The sequence below is a fragment of the Arvicola amphibius genome, chromosome 5, assembly GCF_903992535.2.
Source record: "Arvicola amphibius chromosome 5, mArvAmp1.2, whole genome shotgun sequence".
Lineage (NCBI taxonomy): Eukaryota > Metazoa > Chordata > Mammalia > Rodentia > Cricetidae > Arvicola > Arvicola amphibius.
Window position 1 is genome coordinate 2076211 of NC_052051.1, and position 22462 is coordinate 2098672.

General features: G+C 50.2%; 1 protein-coding gene across 2 annotated transcripts in view; it reads right to left on the reverse strand.

Annotated features, from left to right (window-relative positions):
- Nucleotides 1-22462, reverse strand: part of Cdh4 (cadherin 4) — a 471008-nt gene that overhangs the window by 45165 nt on the left and 403381 nt on the right. For both annotated transcript variants that reach the window (XM_038330671.1, XM_038330670.1), the window contains exons 5-6: nucleotides 12247-12402; nucleotides 7084-7228 (exon numbers count right to left, since the gene is read on the reverse strand). In XM_038330671.1, coding sequence (XP_038186599.1) covers nucleotides 7084-7228; nucleotides 12247-12402 — 301 coding nt within the window. The remainder of the gene's footprint in view (nucleotides 1-7083; nucleotides 7229-12246; nucleotides 12403-22462) is intronic.

The window sequence follows — 22462 nt, forward strand, 5'->3', positions numbered from 1 at the left end:
CTCTGTTTGGGCAGTTTGAGAAACGATGCTTAGGTTGGCTGTGGGCTTTCTGGCCAGAAGCATGGTAGTGATCAAGTCTGTGGCCAACCTGGGGATACTCCAGAGAGGAGATGGCAGCTGAAGAGATGGCGATGAGGTGGGGGAGGAGCTTCCTGCACAAGCATGAGGACCTGAGTTAGAATCCCCAGGGAATACATGAAAGTCAGAGGCAGTAAGGCTCAGATCTGTCATCCCAGTATTCCCATGGGGAGATGGACGTGGGGACAGGAGAACAAAACCCCACATCATGGCATAGCTACCCCGGCGAACACAGAGGAAGACCCTGCTCTGGAAAGAGAAGATGAGGACTGGGGCCTGAGGTTGTCCTCTGATGGCCACGGTCACGCCTTAGCATGTACACATCTGCACACATGTACAGGAACAAACACACATGCATATGAGCACACGTGTATCGCACACACATACACACAGTTTTTTTTTTTTAAAGAAAGGAGATGGGTGCATGGCCAAGGTGATTCTGGGGAAAGGGGCCAGTTAACAGGATGCTGTTGTGTGAGTGTGAACTGTCCCCTCACAGGCATGGGTGAGACTTGAACCCTAGTGTATGTTCTGTCCTGGTCTGAGTGTGAACTGCCCAAGAGCCTCCTGTGTTGGAACATGTATTCCTTACTTGGTGGTGCTATTTTGAGAGATTGTGGAAACTTTTTGAGGTAGAGCCTATTTGGGGGGACATGGGTCACAGAGGGGAGGCCTTGAGGTATTTTATAGTCTGAGACCCCTTCTGACCCTGCTTCCTTTCTGGTCTCTGCCTCCTGTTCCAGAGACTTGAGGAGTCCTTGCTGCTTTCTCTTGTCACAACAGAGCCCCCACCCCACCCCCACGTGCCTTCCTTGCAATGATGGACTGTACCTGAAACTGTGAGTCGAGGTGACCCCTTCTTCCTGAAGTGGCAAAAGCCACAGCAGGGAAGAAGCCCACAAACCCCTCCCAGGCCTGGATGCTGCTGTTACCATGGACACACCTCCCAGGCCTGGATGCTGCTGTTACCACGGACACACCTCCTAGGCCTGGATGCTGCTGTTATCATGAACACCCCTCCCAGGACTGAAAGCTCCTGTCACTCATTCCTAGATGGTAGGGAGCTTGCCTCTTCAGAAGGACACACATCTGAGGGGAAAAAGGCTGCTAAGCAGCCCACTGGGTGACAAAGAGCAAGGGCTCTTGACATGGGCACTGTAAGGACGACTGGTACACAGTAGCAAAGTCAGCTGCTTTTAAATGAGTCTCCCTACATTTCTGAAGAGAAATTAAGTCTTTAATAAATACTAGTTCGTTTTCCTGGCCTCACCACATTGCTTTCATTGATTTAAGTTATTTATTATGTGTGCAGTGTTCTGGCTGCACATCAGAAGAGGGCACCAGATCTCATTATAGGAGGTTGTGAGCCACCATGTGGTTGCTGGGAATTGAACTCAGGACCTCTGGAAGAGCAGCCAGTGCTCTTAACCTCTGAGCCATCTTTCCAGCCCACGAACTAGTATTTTTTAATTGATTTTTATTGAGCTCTATATTTTTCCTCTCCCCTCCCCTTCAACCCTCTCCCATGGTCCCCATGCTCCCAATTTATTTAGGAGATCTTGTCTTTTTCTACTTCCCATGTAGATTAGATCCATGTATGTCTCTCTTAGGGTCCTCGTTGTTGTCTAGGTTCTCTGGGCTGGTTTTCTTTGCTTTGTATAAGAATAAATAGCACTGTCCTAAGTTGCTACCCACATGAGAATGCTCCTGCCTAACTCCTGGTCCACAGTGGGTGCTCATATTTTCATTTTATCAGCATAGAAGAAGAAATGCTTGTCCTGGGCCCACCAGGGCCACATGGCGGCTGCACTACCATAGAGCTGGATAAGCAGACACCTGGGTTCCACACAGATGTGCAGGTGTCGTGTGGGTTGGGGTGCACTATCCCACCCCCAAGAGTATACTGTTGAGGGAAGGAGAGAAAATTCAGATACTATCCACCCCAACACCATAACTACAGTTACCACAGTAGTGGGTCAATAGGCAGATACAAGAAAGGATGGAGCAGCATAGGGACCCAGTGACAACTCCCCATCCATGTGATGGTTGGCCTATGAGCTGTGGATTTTGGATTTTGGACAGGTAGTGCTGAGGGCAATGAGGAAGAGAGCCATGAACAGAAACAAAAAGGAACCTAGACATAAATCTCTCATCCTGTACGAAAATTGACTCACCATGAATTGTGGACCTGGCATATAATATAAACTCACAAAACGGCATGGGAGGAATTCTTGCAATGCCAAAGCCCTGTTCTTGAGAAGACTTCATCAAGACTTGAGACTTTGCTTACCAAAGGCCTGGGAAAACAAGCCACAGAGCAGGGGGAGAGTGTGCAAGCCACACACAGGCACAGGACTGTGGGCAGTGTGGGAAAGGGATTCTCAAAGCACCTCTGAGGACAATCTAATTAGGAGGCAGACAGAGACACGAGCGGTCACCGCAGAGGGTGCACAGATGGTCGCTCGTCATTAGGGAAGCACGCTCTCAGACTGCAGCGGATATCGCTGTGCACCCTCCCACCGTCTAGTGCAGAGGCTGGCGAGGACACACAGAGGTGCTGTCACTCAACGTGGCAGCATAGCACGGGACGGCTCCTGAGGAAGGGCACGGAAGTGTCTTACAAAGTTGCCCGTTGCTCACAACCTGCTACACCTGGATCCAAAGCCCTCTAAAGTCCTCTAAAGCCCCCTGTGCTAAAAGGCAGGTCCTCAGCGTGAGGGTGCAATGGGGAGGTGGTGACACCTCACTACGGTTTGCTGTGAAGTACTCCAAAAGGCTTGGTCCCCAGCAGGCAGAGCTGATCCTCGAGAGGCTATCAGATCATGAGGGTTTTGACACTACCAGCGGATCTATTCCCTAGTGAGCTCCTGGCAGGAAGGCTTTGTCCTTAGCTTCGGTGGTGGGAACCAGAGGTGGGGTCTGACTGGGGGAAGCTATGTCACTGGGGTGTGATTGAGGGGTCTGTTTTGTGCTTGGCTACTTCTTCTGCCTGACCTCTGTCCCCAGCTGCTGTGAGGTGAACTGCATCCCTCTACCATGCTCTGACAGTATGATGTCTCAGCCTGACCACAGCCAAGCTTGGGCTGAACGCCCTGAAGTGGTGAGCCCAGTCAAGTCTTCCCTACACGTAAGGCGATTTTCTCAGGGATGATTATTGTGGAGCTACTATGGTGTATGAGCTGGAAGTGCATCTACGGACCTTAACCCAGAGAAGGGAAGCTGAGTGTTCTCCAACATTCTACATGTTTCCCCTCAGCATCTTCCTTTGTGATGGACCCAAGCTGGACATCACCCTGGCACTTCTCAGAGGGCGGCCAGCTGGCAAACCGTGGCATGTCTGTTGCTTAGACCATGGACTTCTGCCCTGGGACCCATGTGATAGCCCGGATGAACCTCCAGAGCCCCATGCTGGGTGAAAGCACCAGCCCCAGAAAGAACAGGACAGCGCTCGCCAGGGTGAGGGACTGGGGTGGGTGAGGGACTGGGGTGGGTGTGGGATGGGGCAAGGGATGTGTCTATAAAGGGGCACTGGGAGGAGCCCTCCTGAGCGGCCTGTCAGGAAACAGCTTAGAGGAAGAAGAGTTAATTCAGCTCACAGTTGGGGGTATCACCCGAGAGGGGCAGAAGAAGGAGGGGGAACACTGCGGGGAGTCCTGGCTCCCTCACATCTCCGTGAAACAGGGAGCAGGCAGGAACTGGGATTGGACTACCAGGCCTCAAGGCCTGTCCTCAGGGATCCACTTCTCCCACAGATTCCCTATCCCAGAGGTTTCATGAGCCCATGGATGGCAGTGCACACTTACATCGTCCTAGGTCTTTTGTGTCTTGATGGCAGGAATGTGTGGCAAAACTGCATAGGATCAGATGCCTAGACACAGACACCTAGAGGCACAGACACTCATGCATGCACACACATGCATAGCTTCACATACAGACATAGACACACAGAAACACCTAGACAAAACTGCATAGGATCAGATGCACAGACACAGACACAAGCTCGTGATTTAGATGAGAAGGCATTTCTAGTGAACTCCTGCAATTGAGAGAAGACTGGGGTGTGGAGGAAAGTGAGGTGCACAGGCTGCACGTGGGACCCCAGGCTGCTCACGAGTGGCCCTGCGTGAACCCCGCCCTTTAGCGTTCTCCAACAGCTTAGTCAATATTTAATCCTCATCCATTTGTTTCCCATTAGGACGCACATCCGAAACCTCTCATTAGCCCATCTTTCCAGAGAATAATGACTAATTTCCGGCAGCAGCTTCCCTTTCTCTACAAAGACCCTTCCATTATTGTAATTTACTGATGGAGGAGGAGAAATTGCAGACAATTTCCAGGGTCCAGGGACTGCTACAGGAAGGGAAGCCATATCCTCACCCTCGCCCTTGGTTGGGGTCCAGGGAGGAGGGAGATGCTGGTCAAAGTGACATCATCAGGCCACATCCCACAGCTGGTCTGAACACGTGACTCTGGCAGGGACCAGAGACAGATTCTGAAGTCCCAGGAGCCCTGAAGGTCACTCAGGACATACGCAGTCCTTGCTGTGAGTGTCCTGGGAGCAGGGTTCAGAGCTGTGAGGGCTTCCCTTGCCTGGCCAGCTCTGGGAAGAACCCACTGTCAGTCTGCTGGCCCCATGGCTATGGGGCTTTCTGAGAGGCAGTGTGACAACACACTGGTTTTGTTGCTCTAAGAGTCAATGCCGGCTACATATGCTGGTTATCATCATCATCATCATCATTCTTTTTTTCTGTTTGCTTTAAAAGAAGGTTTGGGAAACCTGATTTGTGAGAGAAAGATGAGGAGACCCTCAGGCTCTTAGATAAGTCCTAGGTCTTGGAGGGTAGGCCACCTGCCTCTGAGCTAACAAGAAACACACCCCAGCTGAGCCTGTGCCTCCCTCCGGCCCTCCAAGAGGTGCCCTTGGCAACCCTCATTTGTTTTCTTCAGTTGCTTGTAGCTAATTTGCCCGCCCACCGCCTACCCCTGTCCCTCAAGGGACTTCCTTGGGATGAGCTGCCTAAGGTTCCGCAGAAATAATGTTACATCCTGTTCCCTCCGGTGACACTGGACTCGCCAGCGTCTCACGGTCCTGAAAGACAATCACTCGAAAATGCAATCGCCGCGTTGAAAGAGCAGTCCCCAGAGGACAGAGCAATGACAACCCCCACCCGTGGAGGAGAGTGTGATAAATGTTCGCCCTTCTGCCCTAGCCAGACGACGCTGACCCCTCATGGGGCCCACGGAGCCGAGGGAGCAGGTGGCTTCGTGGAGGACAGCTTGCCCTGGCTCTACTTACACTGGATTTCAGAGAAGAAACTGCGTCTGTTTTGCCCGGTACTCTGCAGAGCGCCAGGGCTGGGACTGGCGGGGAAAGTGCAGGGCACTAGGATGAGGGAAAATAATGGGGGAAACTTTTTCACGTACGTGTCTGAGATAGCCCACGTGGAGTGGCTCGCTGTCTGAACTTCAAGCTTACCTGGGTGTCACGGGTTTTAAATGGCTATGCCTGGCATCTTCAGCAGAGGCTCCTATGACCTCATCCATTCTACCCTTCCCAGGGGAAAGCTTGTCTACCATGTCCTCCCATTCCTCAACACAGGAGACAGCTCGGTGGGATCACATAGGAATTTGTTAATCCCTAGGCTTAAATCTCTTGAAGAGAACCCAGCTAGTGGGCTATAGATGTGGGGCTGGCTAGCACCTGCACCTCTACATAGGCCTCCAGCAGGGTTCGGAGTGTGGGTGTCTGTGTTGTGACCCCTATACATAGCTGCCTGGGCCTAAAGTGACCTCACTGCTAACTGGTGAGTGGCACACCTTCTTGTCAATAACTGTGAAATGCAGAGATATTGAGACCTGGCTCATAGTGAGGTAAAGCCATGTATCCTATGGGTCTGTGGGAAGACAGGCTCTCGGGTCAGTTCTGAGGGGGACAGAGGGCCTTGACACAGGGGCTCACCTTCTGGGCTGGGAGAAGGGTCTGCTTGTTTGATGGGCCTGGGTCTCTGGCCTGGTTTCCTGACTCAGGTTGACACAGCTTCTTCCTTTCCAACACATGGTCCCCTCTCCTGCACTTCAGCGCCTGGTCTACATGTTACCACAGAGACAAAAAGACCAGAGGCCACGGCAAAATCTCCCGCTCTAACAATCTAAGCCTAACTCCTTGGAGCCTGGCCCAGGATACAAACAGAGTCTCACTGCTAGTGACTGCTGGGTCTCAGCCCAGATGTCCAGTTTTCTGGAGGACAAGTGGTGTTGCACCATTTACTGCCTTAGATGCTCAGCTGGTGACGTGTTTGCCTTGTAAGCATGAGGACCTGTGTCCGGCTCTAGAACCCATGTAAAATAACCAGACACAGAGGCACATGCTAAAAACCCCAGAGCTGGAGAGGCACAGACAGACGCACCCCTGAGGTTTGTGCCAGCCAGTCTAGCCGGTGCCGAGATTTCTGGATGAGTGAGAGGGTGTCTCAGAAACAGGGTGGGTGATAACGGGAAGAACAATACCCAAGGTCAGTCTCTGCCCTCCACATACACACTTGCACATGTGTACTCACACAGGGACACCCACGTTCATACTCATACTCGCCCCCCCCCAAACATTAACTACAAGATAGTGAACATCTCCTCCTACCTATTCAGATGTGACCCCACGCAGACGAACAGTGGCCAGGTAACTTCTCTTAATTGCTATAAAATGTCCCCACTCCTCGGTCTGTCCACTCTTCTGCTGTCTTCCCGTCCGTGTCTGTTCTTTCTTAAAACTTTTGTATCAATTCTAGTCTGGTAAAAAGTTTGCTCCCTGGGCTAGGATCATCTCTTCCCTTCTCCTTCTGCACCCAAGGCGTGAGGTCTACCAGGCTATTCCCTGTTGCTACAGCGTCTACTCTCTGCAGTGTCTTGATACCCTGAGGTGTGCGAGGATGGGGGTTGTAAAGACTTGTGGGTCCTGTGGAATGTATGGGGCTCCCAAGAAACAAAGCCACCACATCTGCCAAGCCTTACCTGGCTTGGAGCCCTCATCCACAGAGCCGTTGTAGACCTGGTTGATGAAGTCGGGACGGTTGTCATTCATGTCGATGACATAAATATACAGATCAATAGGATTCTCCACCTTGTTGCCGTTCATGTCCACCGCATGGGCTCGGAGCTACGGAGCAACAGATACGTCAGAGCAGGCAGCCACATTCAGGGGAATGATTTGTGGTGATGTATGTATGTGCTTTAATAAAGCTGGCCTGAAGAGCAAAGTGCAGAGCTAGCTGCACTAGTCAACCATAAAGGTCAGACAGTGGTGGCATACACCTTTAATCCCAGCACTTGGGAGACAGAAGCAGACAGACGGAACTCTGAGTTCAAGGTCACCCTGGACTAGTGAGACTGAATTAGTCAAAAAGAGAAACAGAGCCAAGTGGTGGCTCACGCCTTCAATCCCAGTACTAGGGAAGTGACATGGCTGGGCAGGAGGAGACAGGAGCTCAGGATTCAGTCTGAGGACAGATGGTGAAGTCCATTCTGACACTATCCCCAGTCTTCAGTTTCCTCCTGCCAGTTGGGAGATGAATGTGGGGGTTCTACACACATCTTTGGAGAGGTCCAGGGACTCCAGAGGAACCTCAGCTTCCCCTTTAGGGTGAAGGTCTAGGTGAAGGTCCTAGATCTTTGGGGATCCCTACCTGTATCCCCTTTCTACAGATCTCATTTCAAGACTGTCCAGTTTCAAGGACAGAGCCTGGAACTGAGCGGGGTGTTGGGAATATGTCAGCCAAGAAAAATGCTCCTGAAGTCCCTGGGGGCAGGGTCTAGAGTCCGTGCACAAGGCTGGCTGAGGTATGGCAACATCAGAAAGGCCTTGGGGACCATTCATCCCAGGGAATGACACCCCCAGGGCAGCTGCCTTGACCTCTGGACCAGCCTCAAAGGTGGAGCTAGAAGGTTCCTTTCCAGACATTTCTGTCCTGACAACTGACAAGCAACTCAGGAAAGGCCCCTTCCAGAGGTATGGAGAGTAGCTGGCTGGGATCCACAGTGGGACGGCTCTGAGGCAGAGCTCAGGAGAACTAGAGTCAGGGAGATGGAGAAGAAAGGAGTCCTATTGGGTGAGAGCTGAGGGATTCTGTTGTGCGAGAGCCCCGGGCACTCCGCACTCGGCGGGCTCTGCAGCAGGCTGGTTTGAGTGCTCGGGTGTCCAGGAGTTCCTTGAGCGCCTATCCCGCTCCTCATGCCACCACAGCACTGGAGATGCCTAGGCCCAGGCTTGGTTAAAAATAGAAAGGCATGATAGAAGTTCTCAACTCAGGGAGGGGTTGTTCCCCTTTTGCCCCAGATGCAGACCTGGGGTGAGTTCTGTCTGCTGTGTGTTGTAAAATTGTCTTTCTCTCTCCCATCTTTGTCTCTACGCCTGTCTCTGTTCCTCTTCTCTCTGTTGTCTGTCTCTTTCTGTGTCTCTCTCCCATGATCTCTCCTGTTTCTGTCTCTTTGTCTCTACGCCTGTCTCTGTTCCTCATCTCTCTGTCTCTTTCTGTGTCTCCCCTGTAGTGTGTCTCTTTGTGCCACCTCCCTGTCTGGCTGGCATCTGTTTCCCTCTCATTGCATGCCTGTCTCTCCCTAAGTCTTTCTGCCCATGTCTCCATGGGCGCCGAGGGGCACATCCTGAGTCGGTTGGAGAGGCGTGTTGAATGTGGACTGAAGCCCATCTGGGGAACCAGTAGCTTTGGCAGATTGTCCTTGGTTCGGTGTGTGTACAGTGGCAGCGTGTGGTGGGCTGAGACGGTGAGAATTGTGTGAAAGGCCCTGTCCCTGTGGCCAGGACTTCTGCAGCACTGAGCCGGGGTCTTGGTAGGCTGGAGGGGTTCATCCGGGAGGAGGTTGACAGGGAGGACTGGCTGGAGGGCCAAGCTGACCAGGACCCTGCTGCGCTGTCTTTGGGCCCAGATACCTGCCCATCCTCTGGTGGGCTGCCCCTACTGCAGATCTGTCTTCACGTCTGAGCTTTCACACAGGTAGAGGGGACACACGAGGCATCCTGTTGGCTCCAGACTGCTCTCGACATTGGCTGTGGAGGTGCAACGAGGGTTCTCCCCCAGCTAACTGAAGTGGCTGTATTGGGAGCTCCGGCTTGGGCAAGAGTGAGAGGCGAGACCTGTGGCTTTCATGCCTGGTTTCTGCAGAAGTGACGTCACCCTCACACCTTGTCAAAGGTGGACACATAGGACCTGTCAGTCACGGATGCTCTGTGCTCATGGTGTGCCTTTTAGCGTGTATGATTTGTTTCATTATTTTGAAATCCTTGTCACATTTTGGACCAGAGGCCCACCCTCCGCTTCATGCCTGTGCTGTACACACGACAAGCAGGGGGCAGGGACAGCAGAGTGGGTGGCCACTGATCACCACCGGCTGAAGGTAGCAGGCCTGAAAACTTCCAGTAGGAAGATTATTGAAGATGCGGAGGAAGGGAGCCCAAGAAGGCCCAGCTATTGCCGTTTCCTGCCTGGGACAGCCCTGCCAACAGCTGCTACGTCCCAGAAGCAAGAAAGCAATTTTGGAGATATCCTGAAGCACAGGGCAGATAGAACATTCTAGTGGGAAATCAAAGAACTTGATAGGGTCCTCAAGTCAAGGCCTCAGGGAGCGGAGGAAGCAGAAAGCAGAGACTCCTCAGGCAGGGGCTTTCTCTTATAGACCACGATAATTAAAAATGAATCTGTCTAATCTTGGAAGAAGTAAGTTTAATCAGTGAGTGGCTTCCTTCCGTGGCCCGTGAGGCAACGTGTTCCGATACAGAGCTGATTTCAGGTGACCTGTCCCCCTAGGGAAGGTGACAGTGAGCGGGATGGGTTATGCCTGCTCTGTCTCTCTCCCAACTTCAGTCCCACATCTTGTTGAGCCCCCCACCTCTAGACTTGGGCACAGACATCTTTAAAGGACATATTCCAGAAGCCGTGTGTGCATGGTGCAGGCAGAAGGACAGGTGGAGAGAGGAGGCCTGCTAGAGTGGTCCTTGCCATAGCTTTGCCAAGTGTTACCTGGACTTCACAGAGTGAGGCAAGGCCCCTTGAGGCCCCTGTGGGAGGCACTGACCCTTCTTGTGTAGAAACCAGCAGCCAAGCTGGGCACTTACTACCACCTGCTCGAGTCTGCACCTGAGTCAAGCCTCAGCCTCAAACAGCCTGCCAGCCTCGAACATTGAAGTCTGGGGCAGAGACCCGCTCCAACTCTCCTTCCTCAGTTCTTCAGCCTGGGAACAAAGTCATCTTCCTGCTCAAAAAGGACACGATGACTTTCCAACTGTGGCCCCTGAGGGAGTCTCTTTCTCCACTCGAACCAACAAGACGATTTGTTCCCTGACCTTGGCCTCCACCACAGGAGAAGCAAAGTGAGGATGCTCAGATGGCATCTCCAGGCACGGATCGGGAGATGCTCTTGGTACCAGCATCACCATTGCTTCTTCCCACAGCCTGTGTCTGAATCTGAAAACCTGGAACCCAATCTTCCTCAGGGGTGTTGGGCCGTGAAAAATCCAGTTGTTCCTCAGCTTAGAACAGTGCACGTTCCCTAGAACTTGGCCCATGTTCACTCCAGTCATTCCTGTTTTCCCAGCACCTAACACGGGAACCAACATATGTCGAATGCTCAAGAAGTAAACCTTGTATGGAAGGATGGATGTGTGGTTAGGATGGGCAAATGGGTGGATGGATGAGTAGATGGTGGGTTGGTGGATAGATGGTGGGTTGGTGGATAGATGGTGGGTTGGTGGATAGATGGGTAAATAGATGGGCAGGTGGGTGGAAGGATTGATGGGAGGAGCGTGGGTGGTAACTAGACAGGTGGAGAGGCAGGTGGATGGATGGATAAGGAGATGGCTGGATGGGCAGAGGGACAGGTGGGTGACCCGGTGGTGAGTGGAGTGAGCAGATGAACAGACAGATGAGACATGAACAGAGTAGATAAGGGGGTGTCTGGAAGGACCATGAATTGTCTCTGAAGAGGGGCATCTGGAGGGCTGGTGCTCTGAGTCTGGCCGGGGTCACTCTTGTGTCTCAGCTCTTCCACAGAAGCCACGGGATGGGCAGCAGCTCCTGCTCTGGGGACTATAAACTGCAGCTGTAGGCTCGGGTAGCCATCTCGGGGCAGGAGACTTCTGTGGCTCTCCTGAGGTTGCTTTGCCAATCCTTTGGGCACACCGCCCTGCTCCTCAAGACTCTTTGGGGGTTGGTTGGGGTTGGTGACCATTGCCAGTGACAGACTCAACCTCCTGTAATCCCTGCCTCTACACAGATGGGCAGTAAGCAGCTTCAGGGCCAGGCTCTGTCTTGGTCTGAGGATATAGTGTGAATACACACATGGAGTCTCCTTCTGGAGAGGAGAGATGGATGACCAGTCCTGAACAAATGACCATCAGACCGAGGAACAGCAGGGTCAGCCTGCAATCAGCACAGAGCTGAAGCAAGAAGTCTCGGCAATTAATACGACGGCAGGGGGCAGAAACTGAGAATTCCACCTTTGTTCTCAGATGACGGTCAAAGTGTTGGGCATTCAACGTCTTGGCATTTAGCCACAGGCACACACAATACCCTGACCACATTTCTGTTCTATCCACCTGATATGGTGGGTGTCATTATAACCATGTCACAGCTGAGATCTCTTTATGCTGGGGAGAGACCTGAGTCCAGGGTGGCCTCAGTGGCTCACCTGAGGCTCCCAGAGGTCAAGTGCTGGACCTGGCCCTCGCAGGTACTGGAGCAAAGCCTGGGGAACCAGGCAGAGGGTCACTTGGCCATCATTTCAGAGAGAGGTAGGGACCTGGCTGTCCCCTCATATCCAGTGCTGGTGGGGCAAGGAGACGGCTGAGACCCCGCAGCCTCTCTTTTCTGACCATTCCTCCTTTTTGTGTGGCTGTTGACTTAGAGGCTCTCAGCGAGACAGCGTGTAGAGTTAAAGCTCACTCTGGCGTGCAAGTGCTGGCATCGGGCCTGACCGTCATGTTTTGATGATTCTGTTGAGTAAATCTGTCTAATCTGGTAGGTGCCAGGGTCCTCCTGTGCTTAGGACCCTGTGGCCAGACGGAAGTGAGCCTTGCTGCTGACACCCTACCAGGGTGGAAGGCTGTGGAAGGGTGGACAGCCTACGACCACCTACTATTGCTATGTTCCATATATGGATACTTACATGGTAAGAGGCTCTTTCCTCTCGGTCCATGGGCCGGGTGACATACATCCTGCCAGACATGGAGTCAATGCTGAAGACCTCCATAGGGGGCTGGTCGGCTCCCACACCCGTGATGCTGTACCGGATGGGAATGTCATTGTCCTTGTCAGATCTGATCTGAAAGACACAAGGATGAAGATGTGAGCCTGCTGCAGGGCTGGGGCTGACACACTCATCCTGACACCTTGCGGGCCTGACGCCTGGCCACACTCTTGGAGCAGCATGGATACAGCTGCAAAGGATTAGTGACCTCTCTCTCATATAGAACACACTTGTCTCTTCCCCACAAAGCAACCAGCCACTCTGCCCTAAGAATGTCACTTCCCTATGGTGGTCAACCAGAGCACAGAGGAAAAGAGCTGATCCAGTCTGAACAGGTTTTAGGTGTATATACAATAAGGTAACCTGTGTCCTAGTGTGATCTTTTAGAGAAAAATTCCTATTTACCATCTAATGCCTATGCATATGATGGAAATATTCCATGTTTGCACAAAAGGCTCAAGTTTCCATATGTCAGTCAAAAGTTTATCAGAGCAGAAACCATTCATACCCCACCTTACAACCAACCAATGTCTCTTCCTCAAGGACCCAAAGAGTCTCCAGGAATACACGGGCTCCTGAGTGCCCTGGCTCACACCTGCCACTCCCTGCCTATGTCTATCTTGCACTTTCTCTTCTGAATAAAAGTCCTTGCTACTTTGGTATTCATGTATGGTTCCTAAATCCTTTGAAGATGCCAAGAATTGGAGATACAATGGGCTCAGATAGCAACCACTGATAGCAGAAGGACAATCAGTGGGCAGGGGGTTACCGAGTGCCACCAACTGATGTGGGATTCCCTTCTGTATGCTATGAATATGTTTTATTACCTTTGGTTATTAAAGAAGCTGTTTTGGCCAATGGCTTAGTAGAGTAAATCCAGGTAGGAAATCTGAACAGAGATAGAGAGAGAAAATAGGTGGAGTCAAAGAGATGCCATTTAGCTGCTGAAGGAGAAAGACGTCAGTTGCCAGTCAGAACCTTACTGATAGGCTACAACCTCATAGTGATTCACATATTAAGGAAATGGGGTTAATTTAAGATGTAAGAGTTAGATAGAAATACATAAGCTATTGGCCAAACAGTGTTGTAATTAATATAGTGGCTGTGTGATTATTTGGGTCTGGGCAGCCAGGAAATGAATGAGCAGTCTCCAGCAACAACCTCATGTCCAGAGGCACATCAGGTTAACAGGGAGGTACAAGGTACAGCATTTCAAGATTGTTTTTTATTTTTATTATTATATTTTTGAGACAGGAGTTCAGGTAGCTCAGGTGAGTTTAAAACTGCTATGTAACTGAGAATGATTTTGAATTATTGATCCTCCTCCACCTCTTAGGTCCTGGAATGACAGGCACGATCCACTAAGTCTAGTTTATACAGTGCTGAGAACTGAACCCATGGCTTCATGTACGTTAGGCAAACACTCCACAAACTGAGCTACATCCCTGGCCCTCGATATTTTAAGCTCTGTGCCAAGCTGTGATGTAGTATGAAATGGAATTGAATGTAATTTATTGTAGAATAAGCTCTTTTGTTTCCTGGCTGCCTAGACCTGAATAATCACACAGAAACTGGTATTAATTATAACACTGTTTAGCCTATTAGCTCAGGTTTTTTTTAACTAACTCTTAGATCTTAAACTAACCCATTTCTATTTCTGTGTATTGCCAGAAGGCTGTGACTTGCTGGATAAGGTTCTGTTCTGATGTCTTTCTCTTTCAGCAGCTACATGGCATCTGACTCTGCCTACTCTCTCTATATATATCTTCCAGCCTGTCTATATTATGCTAAGCCATTGGCCGAAATAGCTTTATTATTAACCAATGGTAATAAAACATATTCACAGCATACAGAGGGGAATACCATATCATCACAAACAGAGTCCACCCAAGAAAAATGCTGCTACTAAGAAGCTATGCTAAGAAGCTAAGAAGAACTCTGTTCTTTTGTGTCTAGAATTCTTTCCTAAGCTTTCTCAGGTTTTACGTTGATGTAGTTGCTCCACACTGGGCGCCATTTTGTTGGCATACAAAAAAGTTCCACAATAGCCCAAAATGGAGTATAACAAAGATTTATCTGGGGATAAACTCACAAAAAGAATAGGGGTCTGCAGTCCTCTGTGTACACTGCAAACTGGAATCAAATCCAGCAGCTAAGAGAACCAAACATTTCATCTGCATTTATAGTACATGAGATCATGCACAAAGTGGGCTGGTATCCTAAAGGCCATTAGCTGAAGGAGTTCCCACAGCAACTTGTGCCCTGGCAATGCTGAAAGCATGCATGAGCAATCCATATATGATGGTTCTGTTGCACTTGTCCATATTGGGTTTCATGATCTAAGTTGATAAGGATGATTGGCCAGGTTTCTTCCTCAAGAGGGCACCAGATCTCATTGCAGATGGTTGTGAGCCACCATGTGGTTGCTGGGAATTGAACTCAGGACCTTTGGAAGAGCAGGTAGTGCTCTTAACTGCTGAGCCATCAAAAAGTGGCTTACCAAAGTCTCCATCCGCACCAAAAGCAGGGATCTTGCTGGGTGGGTCAATTCTTTGTGTTAAATAAGACAAGACTCCCAATGGAGGCACGAGTGAAGCCTGAGAACAGGTTTTTTTTTTCCAGCTTCATCTGAGCACCAAACTATAAGCTATTCCAGAAAACCCCCAATTCCCAGAAAATTCACCATTCTTTCTTCATTTTTTTAGGGATAACTTGATTTTAAAATTTTAATTAAAATATAATTACATCATTACCCCTTTTCTTCCCCCTTTCAAATTTGTGGGCCTCTAGCCTTTACTTATTGTTACATAAGAATGATATTCTCGCCGGGCGGTGGTGGCGACACCTTTAATCCCAGCACTCGGGAGGCAGAGGCAGGCGGATCTCTGTGAGTTTGAGGTCAACCTGGTCTACAGAATGAGTTCCAGGACAGGCTCCAAAGCAATACAGAAAAACCCTGCCAAAAAAAGAAAGAAGAAAGAAAGAAAGAAAGACTCCCATAGACTTGCATATTTGAATTTTTAGTTACCAGAGAGTGAAACTGTTTGACAGGATTAGAAGGATTAAGAGGTGTGGCCTTGTTGAAAGAAATGTGTCACTGGGAGTGGGCTTTGGAGATTCAAAAGCCCATTGCAGACTCTCTTTCTGCCTATGGATCAGGGTGTGGCTTTCGTCTCAGCGATTGCTCTAGTACCTGCCTTTCTGCTTACTGCTGTGCTCCCTGCCCTGATGATAATGGACTAAACCTCTGAAACCATAAACAAGCCCCCAATTAAATGCTTTCATTAATAAGAGTCGCCTTGGTCATGGTGCCTTTTCATAGCAGCAGAACAGTGATTAAGACAGAAACTGGTACCAGGAGTGGGGTGTTGCTGTGCCAGGCCTAGTCATGTTGCTTGTTGGTGGAATGTGGACTTTGGATAGGAAAGCAGTTGAGAGTATTACGTGGGGTTTAAAGCACCATCCTAGTGGGAATAAGGACAGACATGCTGACAGCAATGTGGGGCCAGCTCAAGGAGTTTCAGAGGGGAGGACTGTTAGTAAGTGGCCTAGAAACTGACTGCTCTTGTGATATTTTGGCAAAGAACATGGCTGATTTCTGCCTTTGTCCTAAAAATTTGCAAGAGGATAAATCGAAGAGTTTGGATTAATGGCCTTGGAAGAGATTTCACGACTGCCTAGTATTGCCTATGTCATGTGACTATTAGTGGTTACTCTTAGGTAGATCTGCAATGTGAAGGAGCAACAGAGTAAAGAAAAAAATGCAAAAAGCACAATTGAGGAGAAAGAGCACCAGGAAGTGAAATGTAGAAGACAGAGTTCCAGTGCTCAAGGAGATGAAACGTTCAAAGGGAAGACTGATCAATGCTAAATGGAGAAACGGGAGTGGTGACCTCAGGGCACAACCCCACTCAGCTAAGCTTCCGACTTGTGGAAAGGATTTCGAGGACAGTGAAAGGAGCCCTAGCACCGGAACGCTGATTGGAATGTAACTGAACTAGGGGGCAAGTTCCAGCTCCAGAAGGAGGCTGAACTGGACAACTTGGGCCAAGTGGTTCTGGCTCTAGAGTTGTGAACACAAGAGAGGGGTTGTGGGGTTTCCCACCAAGGCTCAGGAGAGTCGCTGAGGCCAAGCATGCGTCAGGGGTGTCCTTGCATGGGAGCTCAGGGAGGCTCTTGTGTGACGCTGTGAAGGTGAAGCCTGGATTGTTGCAGATGCCAGGGTGGTGTGATACCTGCCAGAGAGAACTGCACACCATATGTGGAGCCAGCCCAAGAGAGAGAGAGCAAAACTGGTAGGAGTTGGAGATGTGGAGATTGCTTTGACATTAGACTTGGAGATGCAGAGTTTGGAGTTTGCCCAGCTGGTTTTCGCTTTTGCTTTGGTCCAGTGTTTCCTTACAATGCTCTGTTTCCTCCCTTTTGGAATGGTAATGTATGTTCTGTGCCATTGGAAGTGTGATCTGCTTTTTGATTTTGATTTTACTGGGGTTACAGTTGTAGGACCCAGGGCAGCTTGGTACACACCCGCCAAGACAGGCCCTATAGACCAACAGGAAGGCCTGAGTCTCAGTTTATCCTAAGACAATACCTGGTTCCAAGAAAAGACCACAAACTGAGACCATCCATGCTCCACCCAGAAACAGACCATCCAAAGGAAATTCTTAATGTTCCAACCATTGTAGATAGGATCGCCTGCCAGCACACACCCATCGCTTTTCACCAGGACACCCCTAGACAAATGTCAGCCAATTAGGGGTTCCGAGCCTTAGAAATCCCTCACCCCAACCTCTGCTATTATAAAAACCCCACCCCAATTGAGTTTGGGGCTCTCCAATGGCACCAATATATTGAACACACGGAGAGTCTGAGTTTGTGAGCTTGTGTAAGAATAAAGGCTCTTTGCTTTTACATATGGGACTTGGTCTCTTTGTTGGTGTATGGGGGTCTCCAACAGATCTGGATATAAAAACAGTTAAGAGACAGCCTTGAGTCTCAGAGACTTTGAACTTTGGACTTTTAAACATGTTGAGACTGTGATAGACTATGGGGACCTTTGAAGTTTGACTGAACGCACATTGTATTTGGGTATGGCTAGAAGCCTATGGGGACCACGGAGTAGAATGAGGTGTTTTGAATAAGAATGGCTCCCATAGGCTCATATATTTGAACACTTGGTTACCAGGAAGTGGAACTGTTTGAAAGGATTAGAAGGATTAGGAGGTGTGGCCTTGTTAGAGGAAGTATGTCACTGGGGGCAGGCTTTGAGGTTCCAAAAGCAAGCTTTTCAGGTGTGGAGTCTGGACTGAGGCAACTCCAGGGGAGGGACCCACTGTTTGGCACCCTGAGGATGGGATTCAGAACAGTCCTGAGAATGCTTTGCTCAGATTAAACCTGGATTTATTAATTCAGTTTGATTGGCTTATTACATCAGTGGCGGTGGAATTCCCTCTCATTAACCAGGGATTTTAAACAGTCACATCTTGAGTGATGCTGGCCTAGTAGCACTGGATGAAGGGGAGCCCTCTGGTGCCAGTGAGTGGTGCGTGTCTCTTGTTGCCCTAGGACAGATGCTGCTGCTTCACGTGTGGCTACTGCTCCATCCTTCTGGCTACAGGAACATTTAACAACAGCTGTGCTGAAAAAAACCCACCACACAGTTAAGGTTTTTCTGCTTCTTTGTTTTTAAGGAAATTTATTGTGTTTTGGTCATATTCTGGGCCACTCAAAAGCGCTTTCTGAAACACAGCAGCTGTGAGCCACTGAGCCCTGTGGCCAGGGGCTCTTTGCACAGACCTTGGACGCTCTGATTCTTTCATAGTTTACCTTGCGGAGAAGAAATACTGTGTGAAGGAAGCCAGCAGGCCAGGGGAGAGCACTTCCCTGTGATTTGTGTCTGGAGAATGAGGAAAGCATTGCAGACGTAGCTGCGGAGTGGGGAGTGGGAGCTCAGACAGCCCTTCCACCCGCTCCCTGCTGAGGAGCCATGGGCTCCTTTGTGTTTGTTATTAGAGGACAGAACAGATGGCAAAAGACTAGTTTAAAGTGATGTCTGCATTAAAATAATGTACGACGCCGCGTACATTATTTTCACCTGGGGATGGTTGTAGCCGGCCGCTCTGTCCTCAGGAAAGGATGGAAGCGGGGAGGCTCCAGATCCTCCCATATCGAGTATTTGCCTTGCTCAAATGAACTTGAAACTGGAAAGATTCACCATGTGGCTTCCAGTTACTGACACCTGGGGTTATTCTCAGTGTATTCAAGCGAGGAAGCAATGGGGCAGAATCACATCTGGATTCCAGATGTGTGTATAAGAGGGTGGGGGAGAGGGAGGGAAGAAGGGATGGAAAAAGGACCATTTATAAAAGGCCCTCAGCCTAGGGTAAAAAATACGTGGGGTGCCAGGCCCTATGGTGACAGCAGGAGGACACAGTCACCTGTCAGGGGACAGGAGATGTTCCACAAGGTGACACACCATAGTTATAAATCTGGACAAAGGTTGTTGGTGAGGATGTGGGGAGCAAGGGGCAAGAGTAGCTCAGAGAACATCACACCCAAATTGGGCTCGTTTGTTCTCATCCACAGCCAGTTACGGATATAGACACACTACACATAGATGCATACACGTCACACAATACACACATAGAACCATACATATACAAACACACATCCTCAAACACACACACAGTAAGAAGATCCATGTAGACACATCAAAACACAGAAGTTCATATAGGCCTCCATACCTCCATACCCACACATTGGCCTCTTCTATGGGCACTGGCCTTTGAAGGAGTTGGATTATTTCATGGCTAAAGGTTCTGTCACTCATAAGCCTCCCTGGCCCCTGCCCTGGCATTTCAAAAGATGCTCAGATAATCCTCAGGGTCAAGCCTGTCCAGCAGGCCAAGGATCTCTGGTGAAGTCTTTCTGTGCTTTCTCCTTGCACCATATTAAATCCAGAGATTTTCCAGGGAGGACAGGTTGCAATTTCTCATTTTTGTTCCCTGCTGGGAGTCTGCATGGCCAGCAGCAAGAAGCTCCTGCTTCTTCTTCTTCTTCGAGTGAAGGGCTCCGAGTCGTGACAGCCATGCCTTTCCTGTCCCTCTGCCACACACCAGGATGGAGAACGGTGGATTTATTCTTGGTCGTGGTTGCATCCAGTAAGACAGTAGCTGGCCAAGAAAGGCAATTTTCTTTTAAAACCAGTCTCTCACTGAAGCCCAGAGGTAAGAAGATGTTTACATCCAAACACATTGGCAGCTTCCTGTGGTCTCAGCCGTGTGCACATAAAACTCAAATGTTCTTGGTGCCTGATCTTGATCCCACAGCTGACAGAGAGTCAGGTTTTCTTGGTCTTCTGCATCCACTCACTTCTGCTTTTCCCAGACGCCCCCGCCCCCATGTTCTCCTGCCTTGCCTCACCGGCATCCAGCATCACACAGCTGGCCGGGCCTCGGGAATCCGATAGGGAAGCCTTTCCCCCAAAGTCGCACATCTGGACCTGGAAGGTGTATGCAGCAGGCGCCTCATAATTACTAGATGAGCCAATGAAACCTGAAGTCACAGCCCAAGGGCACGGTAGACAGACAGAGACAGCCAGGTCATTCGCCATTCTGTAGGGAAGCCGTGGCTGACAAAGCCCTAAGAAAGGCTTTTTACCTCCCTCAGGACAACTGGCCATCCTGTGGTCCAGAGGATGGGGAGTGGGCAGGCTGTAGAGAGTTGGGGAGAGAAGGTTATATAGCCTGAGGCTTGCTGAGGCCAGAGTGAGGCTGGGGCCTCTGTGAACCATTATTGCATGGAGAACAAAGACAGGGAATGCAGGAGTGGAGGGGGAGACACAGCACACGGGACACAGCACACGGGACGCAGCTCACGGGACACAGCACACGGGACACAGCACACGGGACGCAGCACACGGGACGCAGCACACGGGACGCAGCTCACGGGACACAGCACACGGGACACAGCTCACGGGACACAGCTCACGGGACACAGCTCACGGGACACAGCTCACGGGACACAGCTCACGGGACACAGCTCACGGGACACAGCTCACGGGACACAGCTCACGGGACACAGCTCACGGGACACAGCTCACGGGACACAGCTCACGGGACACAGCTCACGGGACACAGCTCACGGGACACAGCTCACGGGACACAGCACATGGGAGCCTGGTCTGGAGACTGCTTGGGACCCATAGCTGAAGACGGAAGCACATGCACTGTGGGTTTCCCACTCTTGTTCACTGCCCCAGTGGACAGGAATAGTTCCAGCAGCTTCCCTCAAATCCAGTGCTATCTTGGGTTTCATTCCCATTTGAAGCACACCTTCCTACTTAATGAGTCCACATCAGGATGCAGGAGCCTGGTCATCTGCTCTAACACCAGCTGGGTAACCCACCCTGAGGGGGAGCTAGCTGCCCAGGAATCTCCAGCCCTTCAGAAGTCCTCAAAAGAGATCCACAGCCAAACAGGCCAAGCCAGGGAATCCTGCTGGAGAGGAGGGGGATTGTAGGAGCCAGAGGGGCCAAGGACATCACAAGAAAATCCACGGAATCACCTAACCTGGGCTCATGGCAGCTCACAGAGACTGAACTGACAATCAGGGAGCCTGCATGGGACTAACTTAGACCCTCTGCATGTATGTTAAAGTTGTGTAGTTTGATCTTCCTGTGCAACTCCTAACAGTGAGAGCCAGGGCTGTCTCTTGACTCTTTTGCTGGCTTTGGGTATCCTATTCCTCATACTGGGTTGTCTTGTCCAGCTTTAATACAAGAGGAGGTACTTAGTCTTACTGCAATTTGACATGCCATGTTTTGTTGATATCCATGGGAGGCCTGCCCTTTTCTGAGTAGAAATGGAGGAGGAGTGGATTGGGGTGGAGGAGAGGAGGGGAGGTGGTGGGAGGGACTGGGAGGCAAGGAGGGAGGGGAAATTATGGTTGGACTGCAAAATAAATATTTTAAAAAGTCCTCAAAAGACCATTAGAATACTCCAGAATGCCAGGCTTTCAGGTCACCATCTAACCTGCACTGCATATGTGGCCATTGAGGGCAAAGACTTCATGTGTGACAAGGATCTAGAGCAGAGTTCCTAGGTCCTGCTTAGCAGTCACATTAACTTTGTTTATTTATGGTGTTAGGGATAGAACCCAAGGCACTGGATATGAAAGGGGTCTACCCAAGTTACACCCGTCACCCAGGCATACAAACCTCTATAGCAGAAAGGAAGCAGAGCCTTCTCTTTGCTGGGACCCTACACATGGACCAGAAGACTGAGCTAGCTCTTCAACTCATAGGGTTACTATTCTCCAGAGACTCAAGCGTTAGCCATCACTCGCTCCAGCCAGTTCCACAGATGTGGGTCCTGGACATTCAGGTTAATTGTCAAAGCCCGAGTTTTGTCTTTGCTTCATTAAAATGAGGCAGGGTTTCATTTTAATCGTTTTGGGGAGTGATTGTGAAATCACAGCCCTATATATGTGAGACCCCCAGAGCTTGCTGCAGCAGCTCACTGAAGAGCTCTTTGCTGGTTGTGGAGTGCTCAGCTCTAAACAGGCCATCTGCGTCACCTACTTCAGGGCTCAGGGAACCCCGTGGGAGAGGGGACAGAAGGAACATAGGAGCTGGAGGATGGGGAGAATGCTGTGAGATGCTGTTTGCAGCAATGATTACCTTCAACATCTCGTCAGGGATGGGGAGGAGCTAATGAGGCCACACCCCTCCCTGAGGGGCCCTTAGCACTTGATGGTTGCTGGAGGAAAGGGGCCATTTTCTTCTGAAGTCAATGTTAATTGCCTATGCTCCAGGGACTACATTTCTTAGTTAGGGTTTCTACTGCTGTGACAAGACACCATGACCACGGTAACTCTTAAAAGGAAAACATTTAATTGGGGCTGGCTTACAATTCAGAGGTTCAGTCCACTATCATCATGGTGGGAAGCATGGCAGCATGCAGGCCGACATGGTGCTGGAGAAGGTGCTGAGAGTTCTATATCTGAATCCTCCAGCAGCAGGAAGAGACCACCACAGTGGGTGTAGCTTGAACATCTGAGACCTCAACGCTCACCTCCACAGTGACACACTTCTCCCAACAAGGCCACAGCTGCTCCAACAAGGTCACACACTTCT